We start from the raw sequence: 15,527 nt of genomic DNA on the forward strand, positions 1-15,527 counted from the left end.
TTGTCGACTTTTTCTTCTCCGCCAGTCTTCGTGTCTTTGTTTAATGAATGGATGGTTAACTAGTTGACAAAATCAGCTAATTTTTCGACTAGTTCAAAAAGCAAATTAATCGTCAGCCTAAAACCTTTCATGAGCATCCCTAACTGTTACTGTCATTCGTATAAAGCTGCGTATACACAAATCGTATTACCAGTAACTATTTCGGTAATTTCTTTTACTTTCAAGTTTTTTAAGTAAAAGAATATTAATCTAAAATAAGTTATCAAAATATCTTGCTACACACACACCACTTAATGATGAACTTCTGATGAGATCAATTTCTATTAGATTATAACCAGTCTATTACAAAGGCAAAAAGATTAGTTATGGACGCGCTGGTGAATATACGATGAAACTGTTAAAGACAACTTTCAATATACCGATATTTTTAAAGCTCTTTCAATAGTTCTTCATGATACTTGAGATCTTCATTATAGAAAGTATGCCAAGGTTACATAGACCCTCTTCAAAGCTTTTAATAAGTGCGCAAAGGGCTTTGGAAAACCTTTTACTTAGATATTGTTCAAGGGAAATGAAGGTCGATGTAAGATGATATTGATTGAATGTTGATACTTTAACGTATGTAGATCGACGACAAAATTGCGAAATCGCTATTACTTAACATTAAATGTTTATTTATTTAAAAATCGAAGTCGAATATAAAAATCTAAAAATTATTTATCGAATCGAATATAATAAAATATTATTTTTATTATATTACTAGCTTTTACCCGCGACTCCGTCCGCGCGGAATAAAAAAAATGCACACAATATAAAAAAGTTCCTATGTCCTTCTCCTAGTTCTAAGCTACCTCCCCATCAATTTTCAGCTAAATCAGTTCGACTGATCTTGAGTTATAAATAACTAACACGACTTTCTTTTATATATATAGATAGGTAGAAACTTGTCAATTAAAATTGCCTTAAAATAAAAAAGCACGGCCGAAATACTCTATTTTTGAAATACTTCAGGGCGCTTTTGGCACCACCCTCTCTTATTTATTTATTTTTACACCGGAATGTTATAAAAGATAAAAGGCGAACGAAGGAAAGTTTTCCATGAAAAAAGCTTCGGAAAGCTCGCTAAAACTTTTCACGACATGCCGCCAACTAGGAGAACAGAAAATAGTAGATGTAGAAAAATTCCTCAAGTAAAGTACTGTACATGCCGTATTAAATACAAGAATGCCGAATTTTATTGGTTTAATGGAGAAGGTATTGCAAGACAAAAAACAAAAAAATTTGGGGTGACATCTCTTCTTTATAATTTAACTTGAGAAACATTCTTTATCGTGTCTTACCGTGTAAAATATATATCTTCTTGATGAACGTTCTTACTTAATTTGCAATCGTTATAATATTTTTGTACACCTTTTCAAAATGCTTACTATCTTAATATGAATGCCTACTCCACGTTATATTACATCAGCGTATTGATAGAAAAATCAATATAATATTTTACGCATGCGCGGTGTTTCGTTGCTACGTGGTAACCGTTCACCTCCTTACTTTCCTGCTGCCTTGGTCAAACCGCCCACAATACTGAAATTTTCCTGCCCTGTTCCTGGGTTTCCCGGATACCGAGAACTTACGACTTCCGTTGCTAAGGGCGGGCGGAAACTTGCTTTCATGATTTCAGTTAGATTTTCAGTCACTAGTTCAAATGTTGAGCTGGGTTTCATTTTTGAGGTTATGTTACCGCGCATGTTTTCTGCGCAGAGCTACAAATTGTTTGCTATTTGTATGTTGTTTTTAGCCGACTTCAAAAAGAAGGAGGTTATCAATTCGACTGAGTTTTTTTTTTTTACGGAAAGTTCTGCGAATATGGCATCTATGATAATTACATGTTTATTTAAATTAATTTGATAAAATCACCGTGTCCCAATTAAGTGCAATAACTACACATAAGTGACAGCTTACTTTTAACCTTGCTCTTTGTATTCAGAATAAAAAACATGTTTACAATTACACATTCTTTAATGTTATTTACAGATAATGAATAAATTAAAATATAACATTGAAACTTAATTAATAAACTTAAAAATACATTTCAATACAAATTCTATATTAGGAGATATAATTTACATTTAAATTTAAATTTAAAAAACTATATTAAAATAAATCAGAATGTATTTTGTGCTATAATTGGACTACTTAATTGAATTAACTGTACTGTATTTTGTCTAAAGAGTTTGAAAACATCACACAATCGAAGACCAAGCAATATGCTTCCATTTTCATATCTCGCATTAATAAATAATTTTCAATCTTCTCAAAGCCTCCTACAGTCGTCTTGAATTTGAGTATTATTTTAAGTCCGGTTTAATCAGTTATTACCGGTTCATACCGGCTCGTGGGTTTCGTTCTGAGCTGGTTCTACTGTTTGTTTCTTTGCAGAAATTTCCCGCTTTTTATTTGGTAGTGTCAGACAGAGAACCGCACAAACTGTAGAAACAAATACACGTTTAGAAATGATTATAAAAATATAATTTAGCGCTATTATACGTATAGTGACGATAATGAGGACTTACCAATGATAATGCTTCCAAATAGATAGAAGCTAGCTCCGCAATTTGTCTCGAGGAACAGTCCGATCAGGTTGGAGCCAACCATAGAGCCCACGCGACCCATCATCATGGACAGGCAGATTGCCATCGCTCTAGAAAAAGAACAAATTAAATTTTAATTGGTTTACAGTTCATGCCACCAGCAAAACTTTAGTTCCGTTTTATGGGGATCTTTTTAGATCTGGAAGTATTAATCGCCGTAAACAGTTAAATAAGATTTTGCGAATAACGCGGAAGATGTTCGTGAAAAAATCATATCCCATTTTTGTGATTACTAACCTATATTTAGTAGGGAATAATTCCACATTAACAGCATTCATAAGACCAATGCAAGCTCCAGACATTTGGAAGATAGCGAACAAAACCACCGCTAGATGCTGATTGGCCGCGAGGTTGGCTCCAATGCCGCATAAGCCGGTGACAGAAAGCACGGAGACGAGGATCATCTTCTTCCCCACCAGGTCCACCACGAAGCCAACAATCAAGTACATGGAGCAGAATACTAGGCCGATGTAAATGGACCTTTCGAATGTGGCCGTGTTCATTGTATCGTCACAGATTACCTACAGATGGAGAAACAATGTAACCGTTATTGTAAATGTCCTGTCACATATATACGAATAATATTGCTATTTCTGTTTTTTATATAAAACTAGCTTTTACCCGCGACTCCGTCCGCGCGGAATAAAAAAATAGAAAATGGGGTAAAAATTATCCTATGTCCTTTTCCTGGTTCTAAGCTACCTGCCCACCAATTTTCAGTCAAATCGATTCAGCCGTTCTCGAGTTATAAATAGTGTAACTAACACGACTTTCTTATAAATATATAGATAGATAGAGGAATGGCAATATTGCTGTAAAACAGTTACGAGAAAGATAAAAACAATTAACAGATAATTAATCAGGGGATAAATAAAATATTTTTTTAGGTACCACAGTTTCGTTGAGCACGGATGCTTTGCTGGCGTCGAGTATGTCGCAGATCCTCATGTCGGTGGCTCCGTGGTTAGCCAAAGAGTTCAAGATCGTCGGAAACCATACGTAGAAGCCGTTGGTACTGGTAACATTAATGTCTTTAATCAGACAATTTATATAGTAGAATACTATACAATCATACACACGTATGTATGTGATAATTATAAAAGACTCTCTTAAGCAAATATTATATAACTAAATAGACTTAATTATACCGTTTTTATCACATTTTTTATTCTTTTTAGTCCACATGTATCAAAAGAACATGAATTACTGGAACTGAGGTGTTTGCCTATTTCGCTAACTCTGACATCGAGACATCAAGATTCGTTAAATTACTCGTATTTAAAGTGAAAGATAGATTCAATTACTAATACAGTAGTTGATATTAAACTACACTGCTTGATCGTATCGTAGTATGTAGCAAATAGTTTACATTCAGTTTTTATCCAAGGTCCTTACGTGGCAAATATTCCAAACTGCACGAAGCACGCCAGCGTGGTCCAGGGCAGCAATGGCGGGCGGAACAATGGCACCGTCTGGTCCCACATCGACGACAACACCGATACTGGCGCGGGCTCACATTTACCTGTATGTGACTCTGTTATGAGAGCTTTTACCTGCAATATTTGAAAGATTTTGAATTGTCAATAGCCTAATGAATTACGGAAATCACATAGAAGTTATTGTTAGTGTAAGTCAATGAAGGATGGAAGGATGCTAAGTTTATCCCTTATCAATACCTACGGGATAATTATCAGCAGGCATCCATTTGTTCACAGCATAGATACTCTTCAGCACTTTCAAACACTTCTCGTGCTGGCCAGAAGAGTAGAGAAACTTTGGGCTCTCAGGCGCGAAGAACAGTAGTATACTACTGATAAAGTAGGGCACCGCACAGGCCACAATCAGCAGTCGCCAGGAGCGGTACGCGATGCCGAGGAAGGTAATCGGCAGAGAGAACTCGTGAGGAAGTATCAGCCATGATATACCTGTAATAGACATCCCACTATTTGTGTAAGACAAACCTAAGTAAACGCTTACTCGCACACAGAGACGTTTTGTCAATTAAGTTGTAGATTTCTGAAACTAATCTTCATTAATTTAGTTATTTTTAGGTTCTATCTTTAGTTAAGTATGTAGACAAAGAGAAAGTAGTAATAAATTAAAGAAAGGAAACATTAAGTACAACATAATTTATCGTCACAAATTTAACGCTGGCTGTTCATAAATTTAAAAAGATTATGAGTATCAGAAATATAGCAAGATGTAGAAATTTACCTGGTAAGACAACAGTACCGATACCCACGAAGGAGGACCCGAAGGCGACCATCTTGTCTCTGTGCCGGAGGTTATTGAATTCCCCAAGGTACGTGTATACCACCGCAGTCGACCCTGACATGCTGTAAGGCATCAAAATGTTAGGGTACTTCAAAAATCAATACAATTACAGATCAACATGACTGTTGCATGGAGAAGTCACTGGAGTATCGTAGATAGGTAGTGATTAATAGACTGCAATTTAAAATTACCTTGAGTTAAATTATAACACTATTCTAAGAATAACTTACAAAACGGCGGAAAGAAATTCAAGCACAGCAAAAGAAATGATATCTGGAGCGAAGCTGGCGAGTATGGACATGACGACAGAGAAGACCATAGAGAAGAGCATGACAGGTCTCCGCCCGCGAGTATCCGCCAGCCAGCCCCAGAAATATGACGTCAAGATTACAGCTGGAAAAATACAACACATTGTTTACTACATAACTATGAAGAAATTCATATCTTCAGTTCATGTACTTCTCTACCGAAGGGTTTTAACCTATCGTAAGTCAAGATTGACTAGGCCATAGTCAGCTAGGCCCAATGCGGATTACTTCACTTAATACATCATTGAAATTCTTCGCAAATAAATAAATACTTATTATGTGCAGGTTCACTTATATCTAAAAGGAAATATCAATTTTAACGAAAGTGTGTGCAGCAATGAAAGCTTGAAGTGGAGAGAAACTACTGCATATTGTCGTGTGAGATGTCTCGGACGGGAAGCCGATCTTTAGTTTACTCTCTTTCAAGACGTGATCATTAGAGCTGTTTTCTCGTATTCGTCAAAATAATGGCTTACCTAAGAATGGTATAGCAGCAAGCCAGCCCCGCTGCGGCAGCGTGAGGTGCAGGTCGCACTGTGCAGCTGGAAGTACGTAGCCTAGCGCCAGGTTCTGCAGGATCACGCCCATCAGGATCAGTCCGCTTAACAGCATGTGTGATATATTGTACACGCCGAAACCTGGACAAATAACGGTATAAATTTACACTACTATCACGTTTTATTTTTACACACATTACCAGATTTTGGATATTGTGAATGTAACCTTTGTTTAATTTGGGATATGATATATATTATATATCTCTAAAAATGGATAGCTAAAATAATTCGTTTTAGTAATTAATTCAAAGTAAATATTTTTATTTGAAAATCGATGCTAAATAATGTTTAACACTAATTAGCATCGATTTTCACATCAACAAAAAGTTGGGCTTGGCCTCCGATAAAGATATTTATTAGGTAGTCAACTTGTACAATAAAGATCAAGTTAAGCTCCTTACTCTAAATCATAGGGAATAGCATCTTTGTAAAACGTCACACAGATATTTAGTTTATACTTAGAATCGAAATCTTAGGACATGTCTAGGCCGTTTTCAGGACACCTCTAAATCTTGTTCGATATGCTCGATAGAACATAAACATACAATCAACGTAAACTATGTGCGGAGGTCAGTGATCTGTGAGTCGGGTCGGATCAATCTGATTTTTCCAACATTATGCAACGAATTTAATCCTGACCGCTTAAAAATGACCACTGTCTCTATACACATTATTTAGAAAGTGAACGAAATTAAATTAAAGATGACAGGGAGAGTTCCTTAAGGAAAAACTAGGATTTAAATTGTTAGCGGCTAACGATAGCCGTGCGGATATTAGTGCGGAACTTATAAGGGTTCCAAATTATTTAATATATTGCAAAACAACCATGAAATTCCACTGTTAACTCTGGCATTAAATTTTTTTGATATTGGAAACCACTGTAAGAAATAAATTATTAACTCTCCAATCTAATAACCTTCTCATGACAAAACTTCTTTGTGTATTAATTAACTATTTCTATTTTATTTGTTACCCAATAAATTTTGTGTTTAACATATTTAATTTCAGTTGTTATATAACCATGACAAATTAGTTATTATGAAAATTAAAAGAGTTGACGTAATTATAATCTCTCTTGTAAATATTTTCTCAACATAACCTCAATCACACGATATGTTAACGTCATTTACTCGATCAACAAACATTGTTCTTGGGATTTTCCCGAACGGTGTTAATTTACGGTCTTGTCTATTTTAATGCTACGGTAATTTAGAGAAAATCTTAGATATACTGCTGCTCCTTGACATCGATATTTGAATCTTTTATCTTACTAATATTATAAATAGGAAAGTTTAAAAGGTTTGTCCGGAACGTCTCAATTGATATTGATGAAATTTGGCAGGGATGTAGAACACATAAGTTACTTATTAAGTTATTTTAAATACGCTCGGACGTGGTCGCGGGCAACAGCTATGTTACCAATTTTATAAATGTGTTAGTTTATTTATACCAATGGAAGGATGGATGGATGTTTGTTAGAAGGTATCTCTAGAAGGACTCCACGGATCTCGATGAAATTTGGCATGGATGTAGAACATTGTTGGGAAGAACACATAGGCTACTGATTAAGTTTTTTTTTTAATTCCGTTCGGAAAGTGTCACGGGTGACAGCTGGTAGATTTCATTAAATTGATAAAGATTTTGTTTCAAGATCACAAATAGGTGACATGCTTATTTTAGGCTACAGCAAGTCACAATACAATAGATATAAAATACTGTTAATGTTTGAAGCTTTTAAATCGCAAAACAACAGATTTAGAGTTATTAAACAGAGATCGAACCGTTGCGTTGCAAGTCTAGTAAATGCGTTAATCATACGTATCCTACGAGAACAATTGGTAGCCTATGTCATAATAAAAAACCTTCTACAAAACTGGTTTGAAATAATTATATACTTTGTTTAATCCGCTTTACTGAAACCTGTTTACAAAATAAATCGTAATTATATTGTATTAAGTTTGACCTGTGAAATGTAAACATATGTATGTCGCAGCTGAGATAAATAGCAGCTGGTGGCTTATATACTGAGTGATAAGACGACCTAATGACTTAATTATAGCTAATTACTAATAACATATGCAATTGGGATGATTGTTACATATTGTTAGATCTTAATATGGGTTAGTGGGGTATTTTGGTAGGTATAGTCACTATTTGTGACAACTACGTAAGCTTTTATACCATTTTTCCCTTTGCTACCTTAGAACTAATGTTGCTTAGATGGTTCTTTGTAATTTTAATCAATAATTTTTATAAAATTGCGTTTAGGTAATAAATCTAAATATATAAAAGAAAGTCGTGTTAGTTACACTATTTATAACCCAAGATCGGTCGAACTGATTTAGCTGAAAATTTATGGGGAGGTAACTTAGAACTAGGAGACTAGAGAGGAACTTTTTTATCTTGTGTGCATTTTTTTTTATTCCGCGCGGACGAAGTCGCGGGTAAAAGTTAGTTAATTATAAAATATATATAGAGTTGAAATTAAGATTTGATTTAAAATTGACCTTTCCTCTATCAGAATAATGAGAAAATATAGACTCTATTTTTTTTTGTAAATTTATATTTAGTGCCAGATCTAAAACTATCCTTATTCTCAAGGGAAGAATACGAATTGAATACCTCGTCAAAATAGGTTAAGTCGTTTAGGTTTTAGGTCACAAAGGATTATGTTGCCATATTTTTCTGTTTGTAGAAAAAAAACATTGTTTTATTGTACAGATGTTACGGAAGTACTCTTATTAAGATCTTAATGTCTGATAATAATAACAATCCTTACTAATATTATAAATGCGAAAGTAACTCTGTCTGTCTGTCTCGCTTTCACGCAAAAACTACTGAACTGATTTAAATGAAGTTTTGTACACAGATAGTCTAGAGCCTGAGGATGGACATAGGCTACGTTTTAACGCGAAAAAGGGGTTGTAAGGGGTTGAAAGTGGGGGTGAAAGTTTGTATGGAATTATCGTCATTTTTACAGGTAGAAGATTGAAACTTATTTTCAAGGCTAATTTGATAAAGATAAATATGAAATTAAATTTTTGGAAAATTTTTACCCCCAAGGGTGCTAAATAACAATAGGGGATGAAATTTTGTTTGGCAACATATTCGGTTTTGGTGAATGTTTTGTTTAATATGCTTTGCTGTAACCCTTACCAATATTTAGTCTAGAGCCTGAGGAAAGACGTAGTCTACATTTTAACGCGAAAAGGGGGTTTGAAGGGGTTGAAAGTGGGGGTGAAAGTTTGTATGGAATTATCGTCATTTTTACAGGTAGAAGGTTGAAACTTATTTTCAAGGCTGGTAATTTGATAAAGATAAATATGAAATTAAATTTTTGTAAAATTTTACCCCCAAGGGTGCTAAATAACAATAGGGGATGAAATTTTATTTGGCAATATGTGAGGTTTTGTTGAATGTTTTCTTTAATATGTTTTGCTATTACCCTTACCAATATTTAGTCTAGAGCCTGAGGAAGGACATAGGGCACATTTTAACGCGAAAAAGGGTTTGCAAGGGGTTGAACGTGGGGGTGAAAGTTTGTATGGAATTATCGTCATTTTTACAGTTGGAAGCTTGAAACTTATTTTTGAGGTTGCTAATTCTATATAAATAAATATGAAATTAAATTTTTGTAAAAAATTTACCCCCAAGGGTGCTAAATAACAATAGGGGATGAAATTTTGATTGGCAATATGCTCGGTTTTGGTGAATGTTTTGTTCAATATGTTTTGCTGTTATCCTTGCCAAAAAGTCTAGAGCCTGAGGAAAGACGTAGGCTACATTTTAACGCGAAAAGGGGGTTGTAAGGGGTTGAAAGAGGGGGTGGAAAATTGTATGGAAGTATCGTCTTTTTTTACAGTTAGAAGCTTGAAACTTATTTTTGAGGCTGCTAATTTGATATAAAGAAATTAATATTCAATATTTGAAAAAAGTTTACTCTTAAGGATGCTAAATAACAATTAGGGATGAAATTTTGTTTGGGAATATTTTAGATTTTGTTGAATGTTTTGTTCAATATGTTTTGCTGTTACCGTTACAAATATTTAGTTTAGAGCCCGAGAAAGGATAAAGACTACTTTACAACGCGAAAAAGGGTTTGTAAGAGGTTGAAAGTTAGGGTGGAAATTTGTATGAAAGTATCGTCATTTTTACAGTTAGAAGCTTGAAACTTATTTTTGAGGTTGCTAATCCTTACTAATATTATAAATGCGAAAGTAACTCTGTCTGTCTGTCTGTCTGTCTCGCTTTCACGCAAAAACTACTGAACCGATTTAAATGAAATTTTGTACACAGATAGTCTAGAGCCTGAGGATGGACATAGGCTACGTTTTAACGCGAAAAAGGGGTTGTAAGGGGTTGAAAGTGGGCGTGAAAGTTTGTATGGAATTATCGTCATTTTTACAGGTAGAAGATTGAAACTTATTTTCAAGGCTAATTTGATAAAGATAAATATGAAATTAAATTTTTGGAAAAATTTTACCCCCAAGGGTGCTAAATAACAATAGGGGATGAAATTTTGTTTGGCAACATATTCGGTTTTGGTGAATGTTTTGTTTAATATGCTTTGCTGTAACCCTTACCAATATTTAGTCTAGAGCCTGAGGAAAGACGTAGTCTACATTTTAACGCGAAAAGGGGGTTTGAAGGGGTTGAAAGTGGGGGTGAAAGTTTGTATGGAATTATCGTCATTTTTACAGGTAGAAGGTTGAAACTTATTTTCAAGGCTGGTAATTTGATAAAGATAAATATGAAATTAAATTTTTGTAAAATTTTACCCCCAAGGGTGCTAAATAACAATAGGGGATGAAATTTTATTTGGCAATATGTAAGGTTTTGTTGAATGTTTTCTTTAATATGTTTTGCTATTACCCTTACCAATATTTAGTCTAGAGCCTGAGGAAGGACATAGGGCACATTTTAACGCGAAAAAGGGTTTGCAAGGGGTTGAACGTGGGGGTGAAAGTTTGTATGGAATTATCGTCATTTTTACAGTTGGAAGCTTGAAACTTATTTTCAAGGCTAATTCTATATAAATAAATAGGAAATTAAATTTTTGTAAAAATTTTGCCCCCAAGTGTGCTAAATAACAATAGGGGATGAAATTTTGTTAGGCAATATGTAAGGTTTTGGTGAATGTTTTGCTTAACATGTTTTGATGTTACCCTTACTAATATTTAGTCTAGAGCCTGAGGAAGGACAAATCCTACTTTTTAACGCGAAAAAAGGGTTATAAGAGGCTGAAAGTGTGGGTGGAAATTTGTATGGAAGTATCGTCATTTTTACAGTTAGAAGCTTTAAACTTATTTTTTAGGCTGCTGATTTGATATAAATAAATATGACATTTGAAATTTTTAAAAGTTTTACCCTCAAGGTTGCAATGTAACAAATCGGAATAGGGAATGAAAGTTTGTATGGGAAGATGTTTATGTGAATATTTTGTAAGTTTAATATTTTTTGGCATTTTTTATAAGTTTAAGTAAAAAAAACAACAACAACATAATTCTCGACCCGTAACCCAGAGGGGTAGGCAGAGACCCAGGACCTACATGTGGCGCGGTCCGGGCACACCTCTTTCTATGTTCTTCTACATACATCAAAGCATAGCACGTTGGTTAAATAAAATAATTAGCTCAAAAAAAATGCTACCCAAAATAGTATTTCACGCGGACGAAGTCGCGGGCACAGCTAGTAATAAATAAAACAATGTTTCAAGTAATATTAATAAATTAACAAAAATTTATGTTTTTTACTAAAAAATATGATCACATTGTACATTGACAATGTAAACAGATTAAAATAAATGTTACACAATTTTTATATAAAACACTATAAATCAGTAAGAATGTGATATCTTATCTCTTAAAGAGGCAGCTCATGGTCGCCATATTTGTCGAGTACAATAACTCAAGTAGCGTACAATCCTAATTACATAAAGTGTGTCTAACTAGACATTCTCAAATGAGAAGTAAGGAAAAATGTTTCAATAAAATTTAAACAGATTATTTGAAATTTACTAATATTTCTTGTGGTCTAAGCTACTTACAACTAAGGTCTAAGCTTGTGACAGGATATGGGTCATGAAAATAGCCGTACCTACTATTAGGCTATTGGCGCTTTATAAAATATAAATACACCTTTTTTAAATAATAAGGCTTTCAAGCTGTCTGTCAGAAGTACCGGACGGCAAAGATTGTCCACAAATTGTGAATGACAAAGTATTTTAGTACTAAACGCCCTCTTGTCTTATGAGTTCATAAAACTCTTTGTTTTTATAACCTACTAGCTTTTACCCGCGACTCCGTCCGCGCGGAATAAAAAAAATGCACACAAAATAAAAAAAGTTGTCCGTCTCCTAGTTCTAAGCTACCTCCCCATCAATTTTCAGCTAAATCAGTTCGACCGATCTTGAATTATAAATAGTGAAACTAACAAGACTTTCTTTTATATATATAATAGATAACCAATATATGTAACCGTATAGTATGTACAGTCAAAAAGTACCTTATGTAAGTGTCAAAAAATTTAAAATGGTCAAAACTAACCTGTGAGTGTCATAGCCTCATCGAGGGTTACAGTCAGCTCGGCTTTAGCCTCGTTCTCGTATTTTCCCTTTGACTTCATTTTGTCTACCTGAAAATTAAACACAGTTAATTAAATTAAACAGTTACCAATAATTGAATTAATTAAGTTAAATTAAACAACATTACAGTACCTTCCTTTTATCGAGCTTTTAGGTTAAAGCTTTTATAACACAGCCCGATGCATGAATTAAATTTATACAAAAAATAAGCTATAGTACTTTCTAATAATTAATTAGATGTTTTCAATACAAAGTAAGTTATTTTGCAATTAATCAAATTGACCGTTTATACTTGAAACTTAGGAGGGGGCGATAAGGGGCCCAAAAAATGGGGGGCATTGAAATTATTTAAAGTAATGAAATTGTGGTTTTTAAGTTTTAGGGCTGAATAAAAGTAAGGGGGCTCTGAAATATAATTGATTTTCAAAGGGAGCGGTGAAAGAAAATAAGTTTGATAATCACTGGTTTCGTTAAAAAAGGACAATAACTTTTTTACAATTATCACAGCTTTTGACCTCATTTTCACTGTTATATAAATGACGTCAGTGATTAATTATTATAATTTCCGTAATATTAGTATATCAAATTATGAATAAATTAGTTTAATATACAATTTGCCTAGTCTTTACGTATTTTTACTAGCATCTAGACCACTTTGACATAACAATATGAAGTATTTCCTCAGCTGAAAAGCAGACGGTGGTTTTCCGCTAATAATGAACGTAAACACTCATTTTGTACATTATCTGTGATAGCGGAGTGCTCAGATGTAACTAATCGCGCCGCCAGGGGCCGACATAAATACGTCTCGAGAATTAATCAAAACAAGTGCAATTACGTTGTATTCAGTGACAAATATTTGTGCGAAGTTAAGCTGAGGCTTAACGCTATCAATTAACTTAGTTTAAATAAACTAGATGTTTTTTTATATTATAGAAACGTTGCAGTGAATGTTGAGTATAATTTTTTGTTCATATACTTTTTTAGAGCGTATGCTCAGGGGTAAAGCACTTGATTTGTAATCTGCAGGTCCTGAGTTCGAATCCCAAAATGTATCAATGTGTTTTTTGATTTTCGATTTACATATATACATTTATCAGACTTTTTTACGGTGAAGAAAAACGTCGTGATACAACATGCACATTTTTAAAAGATATATGCAGTCTACCGCAAGCACTGGGCTAGCGTGGTTAACTATGACATAAAATGCAGTCCAAAAAAGCAGTGTTAATTTATTGATGGCATTGGAAGGCAGGTGTTATATTAAAAATAAATAAATTACTTTTAGTAATAATTTATTTAAAATTAGAGTAAAAGTATTAAAAACAAATGAGGTATTAATTCTATTCTAAATTTAATTATTTACATATTAATCATTAACTATCTGTTGCTCGTGGGATTGATATTAAAAAGGTTTTTCAGTCCGCGAAATTATCAAACTATCGGGCGATTGAGTCTCCAGTTTACGAGGGCTCTTATAAATACGCGAAAAAATCCAAACCCGCGCGAGCACGGGCGAAGCTTTGTTACAGTGACACGTCAATATTTTATGAGTAAAATGAAATTAATTTCTTTTTATTGATTAATGTAGTATTTGGTTCAGAGGTTTTAAATTACAAATAACTAAATTAAAATTACAATAAGTCTTTGTCAGCAGAATGATGTAGCTTTCTTAATAAAAAAAATATATATGTAAGGCCTAAGGCCTAAATAATTTAGAAGACCATAGTGTTATATTGGTTAAGTCAGGATATGTAATTTGAATATGGGTAAGGGTTTATTTCGACTAAGCTGCTAGCCGCGTGACTGTGGCCGCCTGCTACTTATCCTATGGAGTCACGTGTCCTATTTAAGTACGCGGTTAGCCTAAAAGAATTGTTTTAATCGTTAGTGGAAATTAGCACTATACGATTAAAGTAATACTTTTTATTTTTGATTTTTTTTACAATTTATTTTGTAAAACACAAAGTACGATTATAAACCATTAAAAAGAATTAAGTGAGTGACATCGATTAGTTTACTTTTGCCATGGAAAAAAGATTGTTTAAATAGTGAGGAATAAAAAGTTTTCATCATCAAGTGAACGATTTTTCCTCTTGTTTCTTCATAACCAGTGAAAAAGATACTTTTGCATCATTATTCTTTATTTAGAAGTATTTCACTTTTTTATATTACTACATTTTTCTGTGGTTTATGAATTTATTAGGTTTGTTTTTAAATATTACGGAAAAAAAGGTTAATAGTTGCAAAAATTTTATTATATTACTATTTAATATTTCTATATTACTATTAGATTATATTTTTTTCTTACCATTTCTTAAATTATTAATTATAATTGGTGACATTTAAAAATTTTACTTTGAAACACTGACCTGTTGAGTGTCTTGCTTTTGTTTTTTTAATTGTCATAGATTAAAAAACAAATTTGTATTGATGGCGGTTTTCCCGCGTCCGCGCCCTCTATTACCGATTCACAACTGACCATTTTCTTCTGCGTTACAACTAATTATATCTAGGTTTCCTTATCACTGGTATAATATTAGATGCTTAATCATACTGTTTTGATTTAACAAGTCTTAAAATCTAATACAATATAAATAATTTAAGAATTTATTTTTAATTTAAAAATCAAGACACCATCCATATGATGGGTTGACATCGTTTTAATGTTGCATTAGCCCGATCGCCCACATCAAAAAAAAGATAAAACTGTTTAAAAATACGTAATATTAACTTGTTTTTTTTTTCTTTAAGAAGGAAGCGAATGATTTTATTTATAATCATACTAAAAATAATACAAGTTCTTGCAAATAAAAAGGAGAAGACATCCCTAAAAATAAAAAGGTGTAACAAGTAAATTATTACGTAGTCACGTGCTATATCTAAACTTTTTGAACTCCGACACTTTTTACGATCATTCAGTATATCGACCGAATAATTATTTTATCCACGTTTTGTCTGATGAGTGTGGTACCGGAGGCCTAATTTTAGTCCTCTTTCCCTTCCCACCCTTTTCCTATTAGGAAAGGATGGGAAGGGGAAGTGGATTTGGCGGAAGAGGGGACGCATAGGAAGGAGAAATATCCTCTTCCAGTGCGTCACTTTCTCCGTTGATTAAAGGTAGGCAACGCATCTGCAGTTGCGGATGTCTATGGGC

General features: G+C 33.6%; 1 protein-coding gene across 2 annotated transcripts; it reads right to left on the minus strand.

Annotated features, from left to right (window-relative positions):
- Positions 1 to 2,178: 2,178 nt before the first annotated feature.
- Positions 2,179 to 14,872, minus strand: LOC106711835 (synaptic vesicle glycoprotein 2C). 2 transcript variants are annotated; one of them, XM_045679284.1, is made up of 11 exons: positions 14,743 to 14,872; positions 12,333 to 12,420; positions 5,707 to 5,868; positions 5,153 to 5,315; positions 4,863 to 4,984; positions 4,329 to 4,573; positions 4,044 to 4,201; positions 3,540 to 3,663; positions 2,886 to 3,169; positions 2,571 to 2,698; positions 2,179 to 2,484 (listed from the first exon to the last, which is right to left on the minus strand). In XM_045679284.1, exons 2-11 carry the CDS (start codon positions 12,409 to 12,411, stop codon positions 2,381 to 2,383), a joined length of 1,569 nt encoding a protein of 522 aa, XP_045535240.1. In that variant the 5' UTR covers positions 12,412 to 12,420; positions 14,743 to 14,872; the 3' UTR covers positions 2,179 to 2,380. The 2 variants fall into 2 exon arrangements, with proteins under 2 accessions (XP_045535240.1, XP_045535239.1); XM_045679283.1 differs by lacking the exon at positions 14,743 to 14,872 and adding an exon at positions 14,682 to 14,707.
- Positions 14,873 to 15,527: the final 655 nt, after the last annotated feature.

Source organism: Papilio machaon, chromosome 9 (assembly GCF_912999745.1).
Source record: "Papilio machaon chromosome 9, ilPapMach1.1, whole genome shotgun sequence".
In the NCBI taxonomy this organism is placed as follows: domain Eukaryota; kingdom Metazoa; phylum Arthropoda; class Insecta; order Lepidoptera; family Papilionidae; genus Papilio; species Papilio machaon.